The 21,011-nt window shown below is 39.4% G+C and overlaps 1 protein-coding gene across 13 annotated transcripts in view; it reads right to left on the reverse strand.

Annotated features, from left to right (window-relative positions):
• Window positions 1-21,011, reverse strand: part of Pign (phosphatidylinositol glycan anchor biosynthesis, class N) — a 147,675-nt gene that overhangs the window by 5,307 nt on the left and 121,357 nt on the right. For 12 of the 13 annotated variants that reach the window (XM_063272414.1, XM_063272411.1, XM_039090846.2 and 9 more), the window contains 4 exon segments: window positions 20,670-20,745; window positions 18,980-19,053; window positions 16,730-16,772; window positions 14,769-14,821 (listed from right to left, as the gene is read on the reverse strand). In XM_063272414.1, coding sequence (XP_063128484.1) covers window positions 14,769-14,821; window positions 16,730-16,772; window positions 18,980-19,053; window positions 20,670-20,745 — 246 coding nt within the window. 13 annotated transcript variants of the gene reach the window in all.

Consider the following 21,011-nt stretch of genomic DNA (forward strand, 5'->3'; position numbering starts at 1 on the left):
TGTTTGCAACCTTTCTCTCAGACAAGTCTTCTGTACGCTTGGGAAAAACTTGGATTGAAATTCTAGTCACCATGACACGCCCTCTGCTCCCTCATAGCCTCTCTTCAGCTTCTTCCTTAACTCCCTCATCTTCCACTGAGAGCTGCCTGCTAAGTTCCACTGGACCTCTACTGCAACCCTATCCTGACCTCCCCACCTCCCACACATGCTTACAGCTCCCACCTAGAGTTTCCTCCCCCTTGAAGCTGCTTGCTCTGACTCTTCCTTAAACCTTCCTATATAGAAGTCCCTGCTTGGGTAGAGCTCCTCTCAGCTCTTTCCTGAAAGTCTCTGCAGCTTCTCTATGCCCTTTTGGGCCTGCGACCCTTTCCTTGCCTTTCTCCCATTGGATCTCCCTGCTTTCTCCTAGAAGCCTCCTGGGTTTGTACATTGTGAGTTTCCTTGGCTCCCTCTAGGACCTGCCTGCTAAATCCTGAAGTTCTTTAAAGCCCTTCTAGGCCTCTGCAATCTTGTCCCTGCTGGAAATCCTGCAGCTTCTTTATGCCCCCTTGGCACTGGAACCATCCCTCAGGTGGACTTCTGTTTATCCTCCTGGTTCCTCATGCAAATGGCTTGGCCTCAGTATATATAGCTCTATGGCCAAAGATGGCCCAAGCCATTTTCAAATTCCCACAGATTTTAACAACTTCTGCCAACACACAAATGATTCCAAAGTATTTTATCTCTAAGGTTTTTTCAACTTTCCACTCTTTTTTTTTTTTTTTTTTTATTAACTTGAGTATTTCTTATATACATTTCGAGTGTTATTCCCTTTCCCAGTATCCGGGCAAACATCCCCCTCCCCCCTCCCCTTCCTTATGGGTGTTCCCCTCCCAACCCTCCCCCCATTGCCGCCCTCCCCCCACCAGTCTAGTTCACTGGGGGTTCAGTCTTAGCAGGACCCAGAGCTTCCCCTTCCACTGGTGCTCTTACTAGGATATTCATTGCTACCTATGGGGTCAGAGTCCAGGGTCAGTCCATGTATAGTCTTTAGGTAGTGGCTTAGTCCCTGGAAGCTCTGGTTGCTTGGCATTGTTGTACTTTTAGGGTCTCGAGTCCCTTCAAGCTCTTCCAGTTCTTTCTCTGATTCCTTCAATAGGGGACCTATTCTCAGTTCAGTGGTTTGCTGCTGGCATTCGCCTCTATATTTGCTGTATTCTGGCTGTGTCTCTCAGGAGCGATCTACATCCGGCTCCTGTCAGTCTGCACTTCTTTGCTTCATCCATCTTGTCTAATTGGGTGGCTGTATATGTATGGGCCACATGTGGGGCAGGCTCTGAATGGGTGTTCGTTCAGTCTCTGTTTTAATCTTTGCCTCTCCCTTCCCTGCCAAGGGTATTCTTTTTCCTCATTTAAAGAAGGAGTGAAGCATCAACTTTCCACTCTTAAATCTTTTATCTCTATGATTTACCTGTGCTCTGCTCTAAAGAAATCTTTTAAGACTATTATGCATATAGTCTTTATCTCAGGCTTTATAAATTCATTGAGTGTGGTTAAATAATCTGTAAAATCTGTAACAAAAGTCAGTTTAAAACTTGTAGCAAAAAGTTAATACTTAAAAAATATACATAGGTAATATTAATTTGCTGCACAGTATATGTAATTCAGCTCTTATTTAAGGAGTGAGTGTGTGTGTGTGTGTGTGTGTGTGTGTAACTTGAATCCAATTCTTGTTTAGGAAAACAGATGGTGTTAAAAAGCAACCATGTGAGGGGTTGGGGATTTAGCTCAGTGGTAGAGCGCTTGCCTAGCAAGCGCAAGGCCCTGGGTTCGGTCCCCAGCTCCGGAAAAAAAAAAGAAAAGAAAAAGCAACCATGTGGCTCTCCTCCACGTTGGCTGACAACCTCAACAAAATGAAAACAAGCAACCAATGAGTGGCAGCCATTTTACTAAGGTTAAAGAGCACATGCCATGTAACTTCTCTTCATCTTAAGTTGCCTAAGCGTGTGGCATTAAGCAGCATTTATAAAACTTCTCAGCCCTAATGAGCTTTGTTTATCATTATATCTGCCTTTTAGAATAAGGAGACAGTAGCAGGTTTCCAAAAAATTTTGGACTAGTATGGATCTTGTATCATGATAAAAATTTAGATTATAAAGGTCTACTAAGATTAGCAAGAGTTGACTTAGAGATTTACACTTAACTACTTATATCTCCACGAACTGTTCACCACCAGCAAATTCAGATAAGTAACAGCAAGTGTTTAATAATGTATACTCAATAAGTAAGACTTCTAAACTCTTAAGATCTATTCAGGTTCATAGTAATATTTATCTAGGCTCTTTGTTGCTGCTTACTTTGTTAAGCTTTAGATATCTGGGTAAACTAAGGCATATTAAAAACTGTGATATTCTATAATGGTGGACTATAAGAGGATCAGAAAAGTTCCTAGTTTCCCTACAGACTGTATTTATGGTTTAAACTTTCATTTTGAAGCTAAAGGATCTTCAATTAAATCTTTAACTCAAATTTTAAAGTTCAAAGTTAACAGGCATAAAGCTATAAAATTCTAATGTTAAAATCCTTGAAAAAAAAACCCTAGCTATTAATGTAAACTGTTAAAGATAATTAAGACATACAGTTAATGTATTTAAGGTTTTGCCTAAACTCAGGTATATTTAGAAAATGGTCCTCAAGCTTTAATTAAAAAAAAAAAAAAAAAAAAAAAAGGTTTTTGTGATTAAACATGCCAGCTCCTGCCAATACACCTAATCTCCTCCAAAGAAGATAATGAACACAGAAGAGCACTACCCAAAGTCTACTTTAAGTGTGGCAAAGCTGGATGCTAAATGAAGAGCTGTCCTCGACCTCGACTGCTGACAAGCAGGACACTGAGAAGTGATTGCCCCACTTTGCCAGCCCCCCACTCCACAGGAAAGGCTGCAGATCTAGTAGGCCTGGCAGTCCAAGACTGACACTGCCCTCTACCCAGCACAGAGGAACCTGGGTGACTGCCATTTTAGCAGACTTGAGAGCTGGTTGGCATTACTGCAGTGAACTTCATCCTTCTCAGGTCTCTAATGGGCTTGAAGATTAGGCGAGCTAGCAATAACTTTACCATCTTAACTTCAGCAACCATGGCTTTGGCTGCCTTCTCTTTTCATGTGTAAAATCAGGCCACAGGCCTCACTCTCCTAGAACTCCATGTCTGCCTATGTATAGTCTACCTCATTACCAGACTCAGAAAAGAAATAAGCTCATATAACAGATTTCTATGTATGTATGTATGCATGCATGCATGCATGTATACTGTATTGTATGTTATGTATATATAATTCCTTCATTGAAAGTAACTTATTTACAATGACTGCTCCCAGTAATCAACCACCTGTGTCTCATAGTGAATAACTGGATTGAAACCATGCACAGTTTATATAAGGTCTGAGGATCCGAAACCGTAGGTTATGAGCATCTAAGACAGTTGTTTAGGGTCTAAGGTATTGTAAGGTAGGTAACTGCATGCAGTCATGCAGGTTGGAAGGTGTGAAAACTTAAGTGGTAATAAGACAGTGACTTAAAGTTTATTTTCAAAATTAAAAGTGAAAGAGCTTTCTTTCCCTCACTAAGCTATTGTTATAACAAGACTTCAAAAGCTCAGAACTTAACAATCAGTGGAGTTCTGATACATTCTGATAACTCTAGTTCTTGTAAAGTACTATTAATATTATCATAGTCACACGTTCAAAGGTTTAAATTTCCTCTGGCTGTCTTCTAAGTATAGACTTAAAAGTGCTTCCCATTTTTCCAAAAACATCTATAATATATCCAGTCTTCAGGATGTAGGAAAGAGTGTTAATGCTTTTAGCCAAAATCACTTTTATTATAGCTTTTACTAGGACTCAAAGGCATGAGTGTGCTGCCTTGTATATAATATGGATTTTTGTACAGGTTCCAAGCAGTGTTAGTAATGCTAGCATATCTAAAATTTATATCTTTTAATAAACTTAAAAAAACAAAAGCCTGGTAAGCTTCAGAGAATCAATTTGGATCCACCTTTCACAGGTCGAATGGACTCCACGTAAGTGCTGTTAGTCACCGCCTGTTTCCCTGCCTGTCTAGTCCCTAGTGTAGGATCTCTTCCCCTTTCTCAGGTCTTGGCACTTCCCACCCCTACCACCAGGATCATAGGCCTAAAAATTCCAAATGTAAATCTGAGAAAAATTTCCCCCAAACTCCTTAACTTTATTTTCTGTCCCTTGAATATGTATCTGTTCCAGCAGATTTCCAATCAACCAAACATTGCAAACTGCTCCAAACTTGCCAGCCCTAGTTGCTCCCATTGGAATTTCCAACCAATCTGAGCTCCTGCATTCCAGATGGCTCCAAAGAAGCCTGTGTTATGCCAGTTGCAAGAGCCCCAAAAGACCACCAAGGAGCTGATTCCGATGCAATTGCACTAGGGTCTTTATTCAAGCTCGAGCTTGGGCCACACAGTCATCACTGATGCAGCAGGACAGGAGGGTGAAACCCCGAGCCCAGTTTCAAGCAAGCATTTATGGAGGCAAGCAAACAAGCAAGGGGGTTTCCAGTTTGGCAGACATCTGATTGGGGGGCTATTATAGAATTTGTTGCCCTTTAAAATGATTGGCTGATGCTGGGAGCCAAACTATAAACTGTCATAAGTAAATATCTTAAGGTACAACTGTAACTTCTGCTTTCCTTTTGATTGGTGGTTGTTAGGAAGTGACCTGGAAACCAGTGTTAGGGTCAGGATTGGTGTTTAACTTGAGTTCAACATGAGTTCAGATTCTCTAAGATGGAGCCTGAACCCAAGATGGAGTTGGTCTGGTCTCTCTCCTGCACTTCACTAGCACCAGATAGCCCAAACTCACAAACTACTCCAACGCAGTCTGCACTTCACTAGCACCAGATAGCCCAAACTCACAAACTACTCCAACGTAGTCTGCACTTCACTAGCACCAGATAGCCCAAACTCACAAACTACTCCAACGTAGTCTGCACTTCTCCAGTCCCAGACATCCACAGAGCCTGGATAATGAGTGAAACAGCCTGCTCTTCCTGGCCTTGGCCAGCACTCCAGCTTTCTTAGATCCCCAACAAAGCTGCTCCAATGTCAGGAGGAAGCAATCAGAAAAGATTATACCGTCCACCGCTACTTATTAAAAAGTGGGGCTGTTAAGTCTCAAACCTGGGACAAATGCCTAATTGAGGTGCCTATTTAACACATCAAAGTGGACTTGGCCACCAGATTCTCCCAGCATTTTCCCAGTTGCTGCCTGTTACAGGGTGTGGATGGCATACCAAGCCCCTACTCTAAACTCCAGCCCAGGAGCTGGGCTGCTCTTCCCCCCTCTTGCCTTTCCCTGTATAATCCAGTCATTTTGGTTCAACATGGTTTCGGTCCTTTTGTCTGCCCTTTACTCTCCTGGTCTCCTGGGTCTCCCCCTTCCTGATCCCCTTCTCCTCACATGGCCCAGCTCTGGGTCTTGTTCAGCTGGACTCTCTCAGATGTTTATCCTCACGCTGTGTTCTCCCTTTAACCTACAGTAATCCTCCTCCACCATACCTAGGACCAGTCATGTCTGTCCTTATTTCTTTCTTTTTCCATTCACCTAGTTTCAAGAAGAGACTTAGCCTCAAAAGTTAAGGTGGAGGAAAGAAATAGAGAAGGCACCTAATATTGACCTCATTTGCTTCTACATGTACATGTTCTGCCCCTGCCCCATACAAAATAGATACTAATATTAAAAACCTAGAAATCAGTTAAATAAAACATAAAAAATATGTGTTTACTGAAAACGAGTTATAGTAAACAATGTGCACCAATTACATATTATTTAAGAACCCAAACAACATAATTCTTGGACTGAGATGGTGACAGATACAGCGCCTGGAGCTGCTGCAATGGCACTGCATTACAAAGATGCCTTTGACTATCACTAGTAGCACTCACGCTTTGCCATCAGAGAAACTCACTTCAAACACTTCCAGAAAAATCACCGTCCCCCCTCTAACTTCTGGACTACATGGTATCCACTGACTCCCCACATTTTGAAGTCCTTTAACAAAACTCCCAGCTACTAAGAAAGACTACTGTTCAAAGTCAAATTTAGTTCTGGGATTACAGGTATTCATACCACCATGTCTGGCTTTTTTTTTTTTAAAGGTAGGTGTTGGGGATCAAGCTACAAGTTATTCACCTAATGATCCAATTTCTTCTTTTTAAACATAAACATTGTCTATATAGAACATGGTTTGATAATCAAATCAGATATTTGGAAAGAAATGTAAGCCATAAGACTCTGACAGGCTTAGAGTAAAGCAGAGGCTTCACACAATGACTCTAGTACAGTACTGCTCAAGCTAATCTATGAATACCAGCAATGGACCTACTTTCAGTATCTACCAGTTACACTTAACTACTTCTCTTTAACAATAGATTTGCCTGTTTTACATTCTTCATCAGGGGGAGGAAAACATTGGCAGATAACACACCAGGCTAGGATGGGGAAGAAATATCACTATTTTCTCTAAGTAGACAGCCTTAGTGTGAGAGAGAAGGCAGTTGATGAGTGGAGATAAACAGGCCGCTCACTCAGGAAACTAAAGGGAAGTAGACAGAGAAGGAAGACGCCTGGAAGCTGTCCCTCTCACACTCCCAATAAGTCCAGCCCATGGATGAGCGAGCCACCAGACTTTAAGGTATTGGCTTTAATTTAGCTTTGGTTGTGGTGAGGCACAGCCCCTCAGAGCCAGGAAGAAAAGGTCTTCTACTCTGTGAAGAGTTTCTCTTTTGGCAACGTTATAGTCTTTAGATAGGACCTGGAACTGGAATGGTATTTGTCTGTGAAGGTTAGCTCTGGAAAGGCATGGTTGGAGGTTCTTACCTACAGTCGCTTCCAGACTGACCTTCTTATAAAGTTGATTTAAAACAGGAAATAAAGGTGTCTGATGAAATAACAAGGGCTACAGCCTTAGAAATAAGGCCTGCTCCAGAGGAGACTCCTGACCTATGAAAATGAACCCAGGTCCTTAACTAATGACCATATCTACTCTGCCGTAAGAGTTCTAAATCTTTCTCTATTTTTACTATAAAAAAGAAGTTAATGGAATGCTATGTCTGAAACTTTATTAACATTTCTCTGGTTATATATTTTTATTTTAATGTAATACTTTTGAAAAACTCATGCCAAAATACAAGATCACTTTAAAAAAAATTTGACAAAAATTAAGTGAGCTATGTTAACATTTTGTTAAACAGTATCTGAGGACTGTTTGAGACTGATCTTACTTTACAGTCTTCCAAAGTTTCTTGTGGTACAGAGATTTGAGGAAAATAGAATGTCAAAAAAATCAGAAACATACATACACACTGAGGGAGGGAGGGAGGGAGGGAGAGAGGGAGGGAGGGAGGGAGAGAGGGAGAGAGATCCTTCTTCCCAGCTGTGTTGAGTCGACAGAAGAAGCTAAATATGTGTCTTTACCTCTTAAGTTTTCTAAGTTATATTTGACAGCTGAAAGAAAAGGATAGCTCTGGTGGGTTTCAAATGCAAGTGAGAGAGATTAAGTCTAAGATGGTTGCATTATAAATCAGAGGTGATAGCAAGATGTCGAAGGATGCAAACTAGTAAAATGGCACTATCTGACTGTGAGTAGCTGGGCATATATACTACACCTTGAGCAACCAACCACTTTAAAGGCCACATGAAAACATACAGGAGAAAGTACTGTAGACAAGTAAAAATGGGATGCCAGAAAACATCCAAACAAAATACAGGACAGAGCAGAAGCAAAATACGTAGCCGACTAAAGCTGTAGATGTTGTTAATCACATTAAATATTATCTAAATAAGTGGTTGCTAGAGGTGATTAGAACATTACTAAAACATATGCTGTTTGTAAGATGCTTCAGTTACAATGATTAAACAGCAAGTGAAGAGTAGCAAGATGAAGAAAATGCAGGCCATGTCCCTTGCACATATATAATGAGCTCTCTTATGGATGGGATCTAATTCTAACCATGTCTTAGGGTTTTACTGCTGTGAACAGACAACATGACCAAAGCAACTCTATTAAAAACAACATTTAATTGGGGCTTGCCTACAGCTTCAGTTCATTATCATCAGGGCAGGCACATGGCAGCATTCAGGCAGATATGGTACAGGAGGAGCTAAGAGTTCTACATATTCATCTGAAGGCCACTAACAGAATACTGGTTTCCAGGCAGCTAAGATAAGAGTCTTAAAGCCCATGCCCACAATGACACACCTACTCCAACAAGGCCATACCTCCTAATAGTGCCACTCCCTGGGTCAAGCACATAGAAACCATCACACCATCAGATTCATTTGCTTGCATACATCTGGAGATGACTTTTAAACAGTGTCTTAGGGTTTAATTGCTGTGAAGAGATATCAAGGCAACTCTTATAAAGGAAAACATTTAATTGGAGCTGGCTTACACTTTCAGAGGTTCAGTCTGTTATTATGACTGGTTGAAAAGCATGGCAGCATTCAGGCATACATAGTGCTGTAGAAGGACCCGAGAGTTCTACATCTTCATCTGCAGGGAGCAGAAGGGTACCGTGTACCACATAGGGGTAGTTTGAGTATAGGAGCTCTCAAAGCCTTCCCCAACATTGACACACTAGCTCCAACAATGCCACTCTTACTCCAAGGCCACACTTCCTAATAGTGCCATTCCCTATGAGCCAAGCATTCAGATGAGTTGATGAGGACCATACCTATTAAAGCCACCACACACAGTACTTTCAGTGTGCCTCTGTTTTGACTGCATCTTGTCCTATAAAGCCAGAGATGGAATTTCCCATCAGTGGCATGATGCTGGTGCTCAAAAGTTCAAATTTTGGAACATTCCATACTTGGGAATTAGGAGTGCTCAAGCTGTGTATCATGTAAACAGTAACAAAAGAAATGAATCACATTAAATATTATCTAAATAAGTGGTTGCTAGAGGTGATTAGAACATTACTAAAACATATGCTGTTTGTAAGATGCTTCAGTTACAATGATTAAACAGCAGGTGAAGAGTAGCAAGATGAAGAAAATGCAGGCCATGTCCCTTGCACATATATAATGAGCATATTATATATATTTAATATATTAAATATATTGTATATATTTAATAACAGAAAGTAAAGACACTGTTTTCTCGGTATTTGTTGGGAGAACACAATGCAGTCAACAAGGATACAGAAGTCAACAACACCATCAGCCAATAGCAACTTACAGCTATAGAACTCTAAGCCTCAAGAGTAGCAGAACATGGTTGTTTTAATGCTCATGCTTACTAGATACACCATATCCTGTAACAACACCAGCGTCAACAAGTTTGTAAGAACTGAAACCATACAGATAATTTGTCTGACTACCTCACAATAAATTAATATTTGGAAATAACATATTTACACATAATCCACGAGTTAAAGCTATGCTTTTCCCCTTTTTGATGTACTAAATCAGGATCTCATTGTGTAGCCCAAGTTGCCTAGAACTTTCTATTTAGCCCAGGATGATCCCATGATTTTCTTGCTTCCCTATCTCAAGTGTTGTGATTTAGAGATGTATCACCATGTCCAGCTCAAAGACTCAGTTTTGAGAAAAAAATTTAAATTATGTTTGAATTGAGGGTGGGGAGATGGCTCAGTACATAAAGGCACTCAGTACTGAGCCTCACAACTGTAGCTCCACTCTTGGCATGCACATAGTAGAAAGAGAAAACTCACTCCTACAAGTTGTCCTCTGACCCTCACACTTATGCTATGTCATTAGTGCCTACACACAGATACATGCTCATGTACTCATACACATGTGTTTGAACACACACACACACACACACACACACACACAAATAAAATATTTAAAAATATTTGAATGCAAATGAAAATCAAAGTAGAGAAGCTCTGATGTAAATATGTATTTCCCTTACTCTGCCCAAGAGTGCAAACCACACACCTGATAGAGCTACTCAGCAATTCAGATACTTGACACAAGGCTACCTAAAGTAGGTCATGGACTTGGATACAAACATGTAACAATTTTAGAAAACAAACTAAGGTAAAGACATTAAGACCTAAGCTAAGCAAAGAGTTCTTGGTTTTGACACTAAACACTAAACAAGTCTTGTTCTTTTTTTTTTTTCTTTTCTTTTCTTTTCTTTTTTTCGGAGCTGGGGACCGAACCCAGGGCAAGCGCTCTACCACTGAGCTAAATCCCCAACCCCCCACAAGTCTTGTTCTTAACACTAAGACTTGATCAAAATAAGAAACTTTTTTACTATGAAAGAGTTCTCCTTGGAACCCACCTGGATTTTCTACTGCAGACTTGCTTTTGCAACATTCTCCTGTCCCACTTTACCAATCCACTTCTCACTATGGAAAGAACAGCCGTTACTTTACACACTTCACTTTTCTAATCCAGTAAACACAACAAAGAGCTTCTGAAATTTCTTAAGTTGGGTCCGATATAATCTAAGGACTCTCAAATCCGATATACGTGAGATCCAGCTGTTCACCTCCTACACCTTATTTCAGCAGGTCTACCTCCATCCACCCATTGAGACAGACTCTAGGACTCGCTGGTGAGTCGTCTCTTTACTTCCACTTCATTTGGTCATCAACCAGTTCTCTCAATCTTGTTCCTAGTTTAGGCTTTTGTCACCTTTTGACTTGCTACTCTACCCCATAGCACCAACATGTGTTCCACAACAGCCACCTAGCTAGCTATCTCCTATTCTTGACCAACAGTATGCCATCTATTTTGTGGTCAGTGTTTCAAAAGGTGGAGTAAATCAAATAATTTCTTTGCCCAGTAGTCCAGTGTTTTACCAAAGTCCTCGCCATACCCTTTTGGGGTACATGTCATATACTGATTCTGGTTTTAGTTTTGAAGAACCACTGTTCAGGATTCCTTAGTGATTATACTAAATTATCTTTCTATCAACAAAGAACCATTTCCCTAACCACATCCTCATTTATTTTTTGTATTCTCATTGAAAACTGTCATTATACTGCCTTTGAGGACCCACAATTCAAATAGCCAACTTTGGGTAGATGGGGTGTGAATTGCAACGCACAATCCTACTCTGAATTATGGGCAATTCTCTGCATAGCACGTGGACTCCTCCATTGCCTTCAGAAGCTTACTTTGAAAGAGGATAATCAGATGGGATGAACTAAGGGATGTTCACTTCTTCTAACTATAATATTCCTCACACCCGTTAATAATAATAATGAAATGAAAATACAATGTCTTCATGAAGGGTGTGACAGTGTCCCCAATACAAATGCTGCACACTCGTCTCCCCTTTTTTAACTAAGCTTCAAAGTGACCCAGGCCAACTTCTGCTTCCTGCCTCCACTGCCACTGAAGGACTCTTCACTTCAGCAGGAAATGAATTACTAAGCAGCAGATGAGAAAAAGCAACAGTAATCAGTAAAGATGTCATTTTTTCTTTCTCATTTCTCAGAGCAGCAAGTCTAGTTCTCTCTGTAGATCTTTTAGAAGGTGGTGTCCTCCCTAGCATGAATTAGTATCTTCATGCTTCTATTTATTGAACATCAATTAAAAAGAATTTATGATCCTGATAGGAGAGAAGAGGATTTAACTTATGTCATGTTCAGTTCAATTTCACACAGTTATCTTAGTTCTGTTTTTCTTTATCAACTGAGTTTGAGATAAAAGTTCTGTGTGAGAAAATAGAACTATTTTCAGTGTCCAATAGCTGAGTGTTGACAGATGGTACACCCACGTAGCCACCATCATTTTCAAGACTTCTAGAATACTTCCATTCCCTCAGAAGCTCCCACATGCCCCTCTGAATCAACCCCACACCCCTCAGACTCCAGAACTATTGATTAGCTTTCTGGAAATACAGATTGGAATTTTATATAAGAGAAACAATATACTCTACACCCCTACATATCTGGTCACTTTCAGTAACTGTAGTTTCTGAAATCTGTCCATGAGGCTAAGTCAATCAATCATGTTTTCACTGGCAAGTAGTCATCTACTGTCTAGATGCAGCAGAACCAATTTATCCACTCATGTATTCATAACAGGTTTAATGAACAAAGTTGCTACACAAACTCCTATACAAATCATTCTGTACACATTTTCCCTTCTCTTAGATAAATACCTAAAAATTGAGTGGCCAAGTCACAGAGCTATGTCTCTCGCTATGTCTGTCTGTCTGTCTGTCTGTTTCTCTGTGTGTGTGTGTATATATATATATATATATATATATATATATATATATATATATACACCAATTTATCCACTCATGTATTCATAACAGGTTTAATGAACAAAGTTGCTATAAAAACTCCTCTATAAATCATTTTGTATACATTTTCCCTTCTCTTAGATAAATACCTAAAAATTGAGTGGCCAAGTCACAGAGCTATGTCTCTCCCATATATATATGTATATACATATATATATATATATGTATATGTATATATATATATGATTATATGTGGTGTATGAATACATACACACACACACATGACACATGTACATATGTATGTGCAGAAGTCAGACTTTAGAATTGGATGTCTCTCTCTATTGCTCGCCACTGTATTTTTCACACAGAGTCTCACACTGAACCTGTAACTAATGGATTGTGTGAGGTTAGCTGCCAACAAGACCCAGGACCATCCAGCTGAGTCCCCATCACAGGCACACGTCACTATGCCAGGTGTTTCCCCCTCCTTTTCCATATTAGTATATCATGAAATATGACCATACTTATCCTCATTTCCCACTTCTAATCTTCCCTTCATGCCCACCTCTCTTCTAAATTCAAATCCACTTTCTCTTTATAACCCACTAAGTTCAGTTAGTGCTGCTCACATGTGCATTGGAAACCTGTCACTATGCCTAGATTTTATGTAGCTCACATCAGATCCCAGGGCTCAGGGAGTAGTGTATCTGGAAAGGCAGACAGGTACAAGCTGGAAGCTTTGAGAGGGATATCTAATGTATTCTCTTATACAAACCCACAGAAATTCCTAGAAGCTCAAAGTGCGACTAAATATTAACTAATAAAATCAGTTTATAAAACAATCTCAGAATCCATTTGGGGGCAAAAGGTAGGAGGATCAATTTTGCTTTCTTCTTCTCAGAAAGAAGAATATATCAGTGCAAGTGATGATCAGACTCGGGAAGGAGGAAACTGACTTGCTCACATCATGTTTTAGATGAACAGCACGTTATGACGTTCAGACGTCATCTTGAAGAGGCTGTGGAAAGCAAACGAGTTTCTGGAGATGACCCACCATTTTGCATGGCTGTGATGGATGCACTCTAGAGGCAAAGTCCCCAGAGACTTCAACCCAGGATTGCTTCTCACTACTGACATGCTTTTCGTGCCACTGTTACATAGCCTAATAATTCCTGGGCATCCGTCCACCCTACTGGGCAGATCTCCTGCAGAATCAATATGAAGATGTACTTTCATGTAGTAATGCTGTGTAGATGAATTGATGATTTCATAATTTCTCATAATGATTTTATAGAACTCCTAAATTGATACAAGTAATCTCAAGCTCCCTATAGAATAAAAGCTACAAATAGAGTTCTGTAAATCTTCATTTGTCATAGGTTAATTGTACTAGGGAAAGAAAACAGGCTTGAAACAAATTTATGATCAAGGAAAACATTCCTTCTAGGTAGGAATGAGGCCATTATCTGGTAACTAAAGGTCATAAACTGGGAATGGGCAATTTATTATAGGTGCAACAACAGAAAATAAATGGACTAGTTTATTATACAAGACTTCAAAATAATAAGGCACAAGGTAGACGATTTGTCTTGACAAAACTGTGCTAATTTATGACATTAAAAACTATTGCTTTAAATGTCTAATGAACTTATGGAGCTAGAAGATAGAAAATGAGTGTTTAGCCAGGTACTAGTCTTAATGGAAAGAGACGTAAACAATTCTGTTGAAACTCCTTGAGCCTTCCCCACCTGACATGAACTAGTGCTTTAAACTTACTATGAACTCACAGAATGTAAAAATGCTCTAAAAACCATGTGATCAATTGTCCTGAGAGGGTATAAAAACTAAGAATAGCAATAAAGTGGTAGTGTAGCCCCTTTCCTCTTCAGTCAGTACGTGTGTGTTTGTGTGTGGCCAGACTTTCTTTTCTTTTCTTTCTGACTCATGAAGAGTTAACGGACTCTCAGCCTCTCACCTGACGAGGGACAGGCCTATGAGTCAAACAGAAAAGAGCGCAAGTAACATAGTTTCTTTTCTTAATTCCCCTGCTGCTATCAGCAAGAGTTAAACTGCCAGAAATCATCAGCATTTGCTACCTGCCCATGTCATCCTCATTGCCTTCCTCAGTTACCCAACTGCCAAGCAGGACCTCAGCAGATAATGACAGTATGAAATTTACACCAACACATAAAAGTCACAGTGTAGCCTGAATAGCCTTACTTTTCCAAGCAGCAACTGTGAGATCATAAGAACACACAGGGACACTGGAGTTACTTTGAGACCAGATGCAGGACTCCCTCTTATATCTTCCTGCTGCCCCAGTTCTCTCCACTCTAAACGGCCATCCTCCTAGCCCACAGCATCCCATGAAAATACCTGCCAGTGTGTTCCCATCAAGAATTAGAAAGAGGTATCCCAACTCAGAGCTATAAGATTTATGTGACTTCCTGTACACGTCTCAAAGTTATACCGGCACCTGTATCAACCCACTTGTAGGAAGTCTGTGCCTATGTACAGTACAGTACCTTGTTCCAATATCAAGCCAGCTGCCAGAATCCTTGACCAAGAAGAAAAAATGCTGTAAGATAATATGATTTCATTAAAAACAAAGACTATTCAGTTGCAATCTATAAACAAAGTTGTTTTGGGGGTGAATATTCGACATTTCTGACCCCCTGGAATCATTTTCTGCCCAGAATCCACAAGGATATACCCTTAACTGCAACTTCTGTTTGTAACAAATATGCAATTGCCCAAATGCCACAAATGAAATTAAGATTCAATCAAATGAACACAAAGTGGTGTTTGAGAGTAATAAAACCAACCAACGGTAATTAAAAATATTGAAAATGCCAAAGATCGAACTGAAACTCCATCATCTGACCATCAACAAACTTGCTAAACTGTGTCCTATTCTCAACAATAGTCACTGCCAGGGTCTAGAGGAAATTTCCCCAAAAGATGAGTGAGTGATCTACTGAATCATTCATTGTATTATGTGTGTAAATGCATGTGTGTGTGTGTGTGTGTGTGTGTGTGTGTGTGTGTGTGTGTGTGTGTGAAATACAGAAACAGAGGAAGGTAAAATCTAAGTGAAAAGTAGAAAGACAAAACTAGAGAGGGGGAGGGGAGGAGGAGAGGAGGGAAGGGGGGAGGGGGAGGGAGAGAAGTTGTTTCTGGGCAAAGGAACTAGTTTGTTAAACTAGGAAGCCAGATAACGTTTAGCAGGTTCATGAAAAATAAGGGAGGAAATTATTCCTGCCAATAAAGCTGGGTCAGAGACAGTTTCTCACCTTAAACTGAGTGATTGACTCTTCACACAAAATCAGCCAGAAACATTCAAGTCTCATCTATTCGAACCTATTTGTCATTTTTGAATGATGATTTCTAGCATCATGTGTGATCAATTTAAGAAAACTACTAAATACTTAGTATCAAGGGGCCAGCAATCAGATTTGGGAAAACACTTGGTAGATATAGAGTAAGGTATTAGTCATACCTTAAAAGAGGCATTGCTCTCTGCTTCTGAGAGGTGATTTCTAGGCCCTTGGAATGCCTGATGAAGCATTTTGCCTGAGGTACTGGTTGCCAGTCTAAAATATGATCTACGATACGATCTTTGGGGAGTATGGTGTGATTTCAATCCTTGAAAGGTCTGGAGTCAGGCCAGGTGTGCTCTGTTGACCAAGACCCATAAAAAGGAAAGGAAAGTGTAGGCTGGCAGTGTTCCGAGTGTACTGCCATACTTTGTGCTGAGGGATAGAGCTGTCCTTACTCCACTGGAGAAAACAGGAGAACTCTGCACTCCACTTGACACAGAAATTCCTTTGGCTGACTTATGTATATGTTCTCACTGCCGTGAGCCAGAACTGAGACTATAGGAGGATTCAGCAAGTTCTGTGAGGGCTTCTAGAGAATTACCAAACCTGGGAGTAGATATGAGAATTCCTCAAATACCCAAAGCAGATTCTTTTTGTTAAGACATATATGAACAAAACTACCTGTAAGTTCCTTACTTAGAATTCATTGATTACAGCTATTAACTGATAACATTTCCCAGTTGATAAAGCTGTATTTCCCTATTCATTCACTCACTCCTTTTTCTTTCCTTGTTAATCCGAGAAGACTAAAAAAATAAATAAAATAAAGTAAAAAATAAAAATCCGTATTTGAAAAATGAGTGATGGCGTATCTAAATCTGAAATTGGATTCTTCTGTTAATCTATGAAAGGTTCATTTCAGACACAAATGAGAACAACCTGAAAGTCTAAGCATGAAATGACTGCCTGACTAAGTCAAGTAGCAGAAAAGAATTTGACAATTTAAAAAGAGTTTCTGCATAAGTACCTATATAAACAGCCATCATTTAGAACTCAGTACATAAAGATTTCATGTACAGAAATATATTCGTATTTCTCCCAACTCAATAGACATGGAACTTAGGTTTCCCAATCCTACTTATACCAAATATGCAATTGTGCCTTACCAAAGCCATGATGTCTGATATGACAAGAACGACAAGAAAAAGGCTGAAAAGTAAAGCAAAGTTTCCATCAGTGTAACAGGCATACCTTCCAAACACATTAGAACACTATCCTCAGGACTCGGGGAGATGAAAAAAGACCCTTATTGCTCACAGCCCCAGGCACCCTTAGCCCATCCTCCATCAGGGAACCTTCACAGCCATGTGCCATTGTATGGCCTCTACCCAAAATAAGCAAGCTTTCTGATGATCCGTCCCAGTTATGGAGACTGAGGAACAAGACAAATAAATGGCAATCAGAAAAGCTCATCTGGAGTCATGTATGAGAAAATTATGCTAGCATGGCTTTTCTGCCTTACTTTGCCTAATATATATTTTGAAGAGTGGGTAAGGAGAAATGGAGGTAGTCATCTCATTGGTGTGTTACACTCAACTTACATTTTGGCGGTGTGGGTATAATAAACAACCAGGATGGAAGTAAAGCTTCCTTTATCCCTAGACTTTCAAACACTTGAAGATGTTTAGCAACAAAACTAAAGTAACTATGAAGGTAAAAAGGGAGGAGGGAAGGCATGAGGGAGAATTAAGGAGCAGATGAGCAGTGAGGGAAGTTGTAGCCTGACTTCCATGGTGAGGTAAAGAGATTCAAAGCTATCTGGCCCTACGATGACGATTCACTGAGTTCAATGGATGGCACATTAAACATGGGGAGCTTCTGAAACACCGGGGAGAGTCAATGCCTTTCAGGGCTTAAAGGCAAAAAGAGAAGATATGTTTTAAAGCCTTTGATTTCGACACCTCCACCTCAGGTCTCTGTGTTCAGGGTTTCCTTACATTATTCTCAGCACAGAATTACCATACAAATGCACACAAATGCCTGTATACAGACACACACAGCGGTGAGCCTTCTGTTCATTCCTCTTATACAAGGCTTATTTAAATTTCCCTCTGAAAACTTGGTCTACTAACAGAGACGCAGGCAGGCATGCTATGCTGCTTACTAGTTTTTGTTGCATCTCAGCAACTGTCATTTGTATGAAACGATGAGTACATTTTTCACTCTGAAGTTCATGTAAATATCCTCAAAGCTCACTTTCTTTTCAACTAAGAATAAGATTGTCACTATTTCTAAGCAGTAGAAGGAAATCTTTTTAGGAAAAATGTATAGCATATATATATACTAGCATGCTAAACTGAGTTCTAGCTGAAGCTCATCAAGAAAACATCAGATTTATGTTAAAACTACTCATCCTTTTAGCACTGATGTGCCAGCTTGATTCACTTAGAAAACTGCTATTTATAAATGTGTTTCAGAGAATCTCTGTGTGGAGAATCTCTGTGTGGAGAATCTCTGTGTGGAGAATCTCTGTGTAGAGAATCACTGTGTGGAGAATCTTCTGTGTGTAGAATCTCTGGTGAGGTTATTTTATGGATTTAAAAAAAGCAAATACTTGGTTAACAACTTTTCTTTCAGAATATTGAATGCTGAAGACTGATAGATTCAGACATATCCCAAAACTTAAGAATCTTTTGCATACATTTGTCAATGTGTATTTTTGCAAATTACTGACACACAGAAAAGTTAATGTTAACCCACATAAAATGAAATGAGGTTAACAAATCTGTTTAATTTTTTTTTTTTCCGGAGCTGGGGACTGAACCCAGGGCCTTGTGCTTGCTAGGCAAGCGCTCTACCACTAAGCTAAATCCCCAACCCCTTAATAATTTTTTTATTTGTTTTTTGAGACAGGGTTTCTCTGTACAGCTCTTGCTGCCCTAGACTCACTTTGTAGACCAGGATGGCCTTGAACTCACAGAGATCCACCTGCCTCTGCCTCCCATTTTCTGGGATTAGAAGTGTGTCATCACACTCAGCTTGTTTAATATATTTTTAAGGAATAAGCCAAGAGACATTACAATGATAGCCCATTTCATTTTTATAGGTCCCATTATGTCATAAGAGACAAATAATTAACACAGTATGTAAAATTTATGATTTTCTAGAAAGAGTCTTCATTAGATTGAATAACATTCTAATGTTTTACTGCAAAGAAAGCATATTTGTTTGCTAAAGGCCCGGATTAACCAATTTCCTCTAATGACAGCTGAAATCTAAAAGTGAAAAAAATTCTTAATTTTATAATAAACAATTTGTGTTACAAAGCTTTAATAGCAATCATATGAAATATCTTCAAACATTCTCTCATTTAGGAAATGTAGGGAAACCCAGGGCTTCTTAAGCATTTATCTTACCCTTTTGATGACAGCTGTGTAGTTATCTGAACTGCTTCAAAAGCACACATCACAAGAACAAAAGGAATTAAAATCTGTTTCAAAGAACAACAAATGATGTCATTGGTAACAGGCACCTGAAACATGTTCCGCTTATAGAATGAACTGCAATCTCTCAAAAACTCATATACACCAGCGTACAGGAGACAGAGATAGAACATGAAACTGGCACATAGGAGACTGAGAACAGATGTAAAAACTAACACACAAAGAATGACAGCAAACATTAACGTGTATTCCAAACTAAAATCTACAAATTTTGCACTGTGTGACATATTCTATTGAGTCATGACAATGTTCATGTTTCCAAGAATATATGAAGGAGAATGCCTAAAGCAAATTAGTTACACGGCCTGTTGTTCTGATATACAGCATTCTAGACTTAACTTGTTATTAGATACTGTAACACCGTGAACATGACTCAGCTATTTTAGTATTGCCTTTTTGAGTTTAAAAAGGTTATTTTAGTCATGATATAAACTCATGCTAAATGTAGTAATTTGAAAACATATATAGAAATTAGAGAATGGGTCATGAGAAAATGCCAAATATCTTTTTACCATTTTTTAAATTGCATTTCTATTAGTGTAGTAAAACAGTACAACTGGTGCAGTAAGAAAACTCCTACTAAGAGGATATACACTTTCAACAGTTATTACTTATGAATCTGAATAGTAAAATAATTATATACTAACTACATAAAATGTGCCAAGAACTATAGAAGAGAAGTCTGGTGGACAGACCAGGTAAGTGTGACAACCACACTGGGTTGAATGAGAACTGTTCCCCACAGACACATGTATGACACTGGGTACTGCTGCCACTATTTGGAAGATTATGAACCTTTAGATAGCCAAGTCCTACTGGAAGAAGTGCATCACTGGGGGCAGGCTTTGAGAGTTTACAGTCTGGCTCCACTTCCTGTTCTCTCCCTCCTTCCTGTGTGCAGATGAAATGTGATCTCTCTGCATCCCGACTGCCAGGCTGGATTTATGCTTCTGCTCTGTACCATCCTTCCATGACAGATGGTGTCCTCTCTGGAATTGTAACCAAACAAACCCTTTCCTTCCTAACTTGCTTTCTGTCAGGGTATTTTATTATAGCAACAGAAAAGCAACTAATATCATAATACTAATGATGACGAACTGTATTCCAATGTAACATTGATCTCTAGAAACTTGAATGTATAACTACATTGATACTGCAAACACTGAGCTGGTGCCTGACATATTAAAAAGACATCAATTAGACATCTATTGAAAGGATTCATTAGCTTTAGGTACATGGAAACGAGGAGAACACAGTGGCCATCTTGTAGATGGAGACCCATGGGGTTAGGGAACCTCATCATTTTTAGCATCACTGCAGTTGCAATCACAGGTCCCAGGCAGCCTTCAGTTACCTATGACAGGATTTTCTTGGGCTAACAGAATTCTTAATTCTTTTGTAGTTTAAGAGCCTTAAGAATAAAGCAAAGATTAGTGATCTCTGGAAGCAAGCGTTAGAGGGCTGCCTCACTCTAGTGCCAAGATTGAAAGACTATCGGCTATAATGACAATAGCTTTACAATCTTAATGTCACGGCACACAAACTTAGTATCATAATCTTTAAATTAATCATTTAATCCAAGTAATAGAATTAGAGAACTAACCTTCCACATCATGAGCGCTCCCATCATGAAAGGACTAAACACAGTCAGAAAGCAATACACAGAGGCAAGGTCAAAGCTGGACAATGGTAAAAGAAAGAGTAAAGATGTTAGAATTCACACTGAAACCAAAGGTATATTCTGTTAAGAGAACACTCAGTCATTCTGAAATCAACTCTTGCTAAAATTATATCATAGTAGAATGAACAAACTAGGTCTCTTGGCTAATCTCCTAATTATCTATCATATTATACTCCATCACATTTTTTAATATAAAACAAAGAAAAAGGACTGGGGAGATGGTTCAACAGTTAAGAGCAGTTGCTGCTCTTCTAAGGGACGGAC

Source organism: Rattus norvegicus, chromosome 13 (genome assembly GCF_036323735.1).
Source record: "Rattus norvegicus strain BN/NHsdMcwi chromosome 13, GRCr8, whole genome shotgun sequence".
Taxonomy (NCBI): Eukaryota; Metazoa; Chordata; class Mammalia; order Rodentia; family Muridae; genus Rattus; species Rattus norvegicus.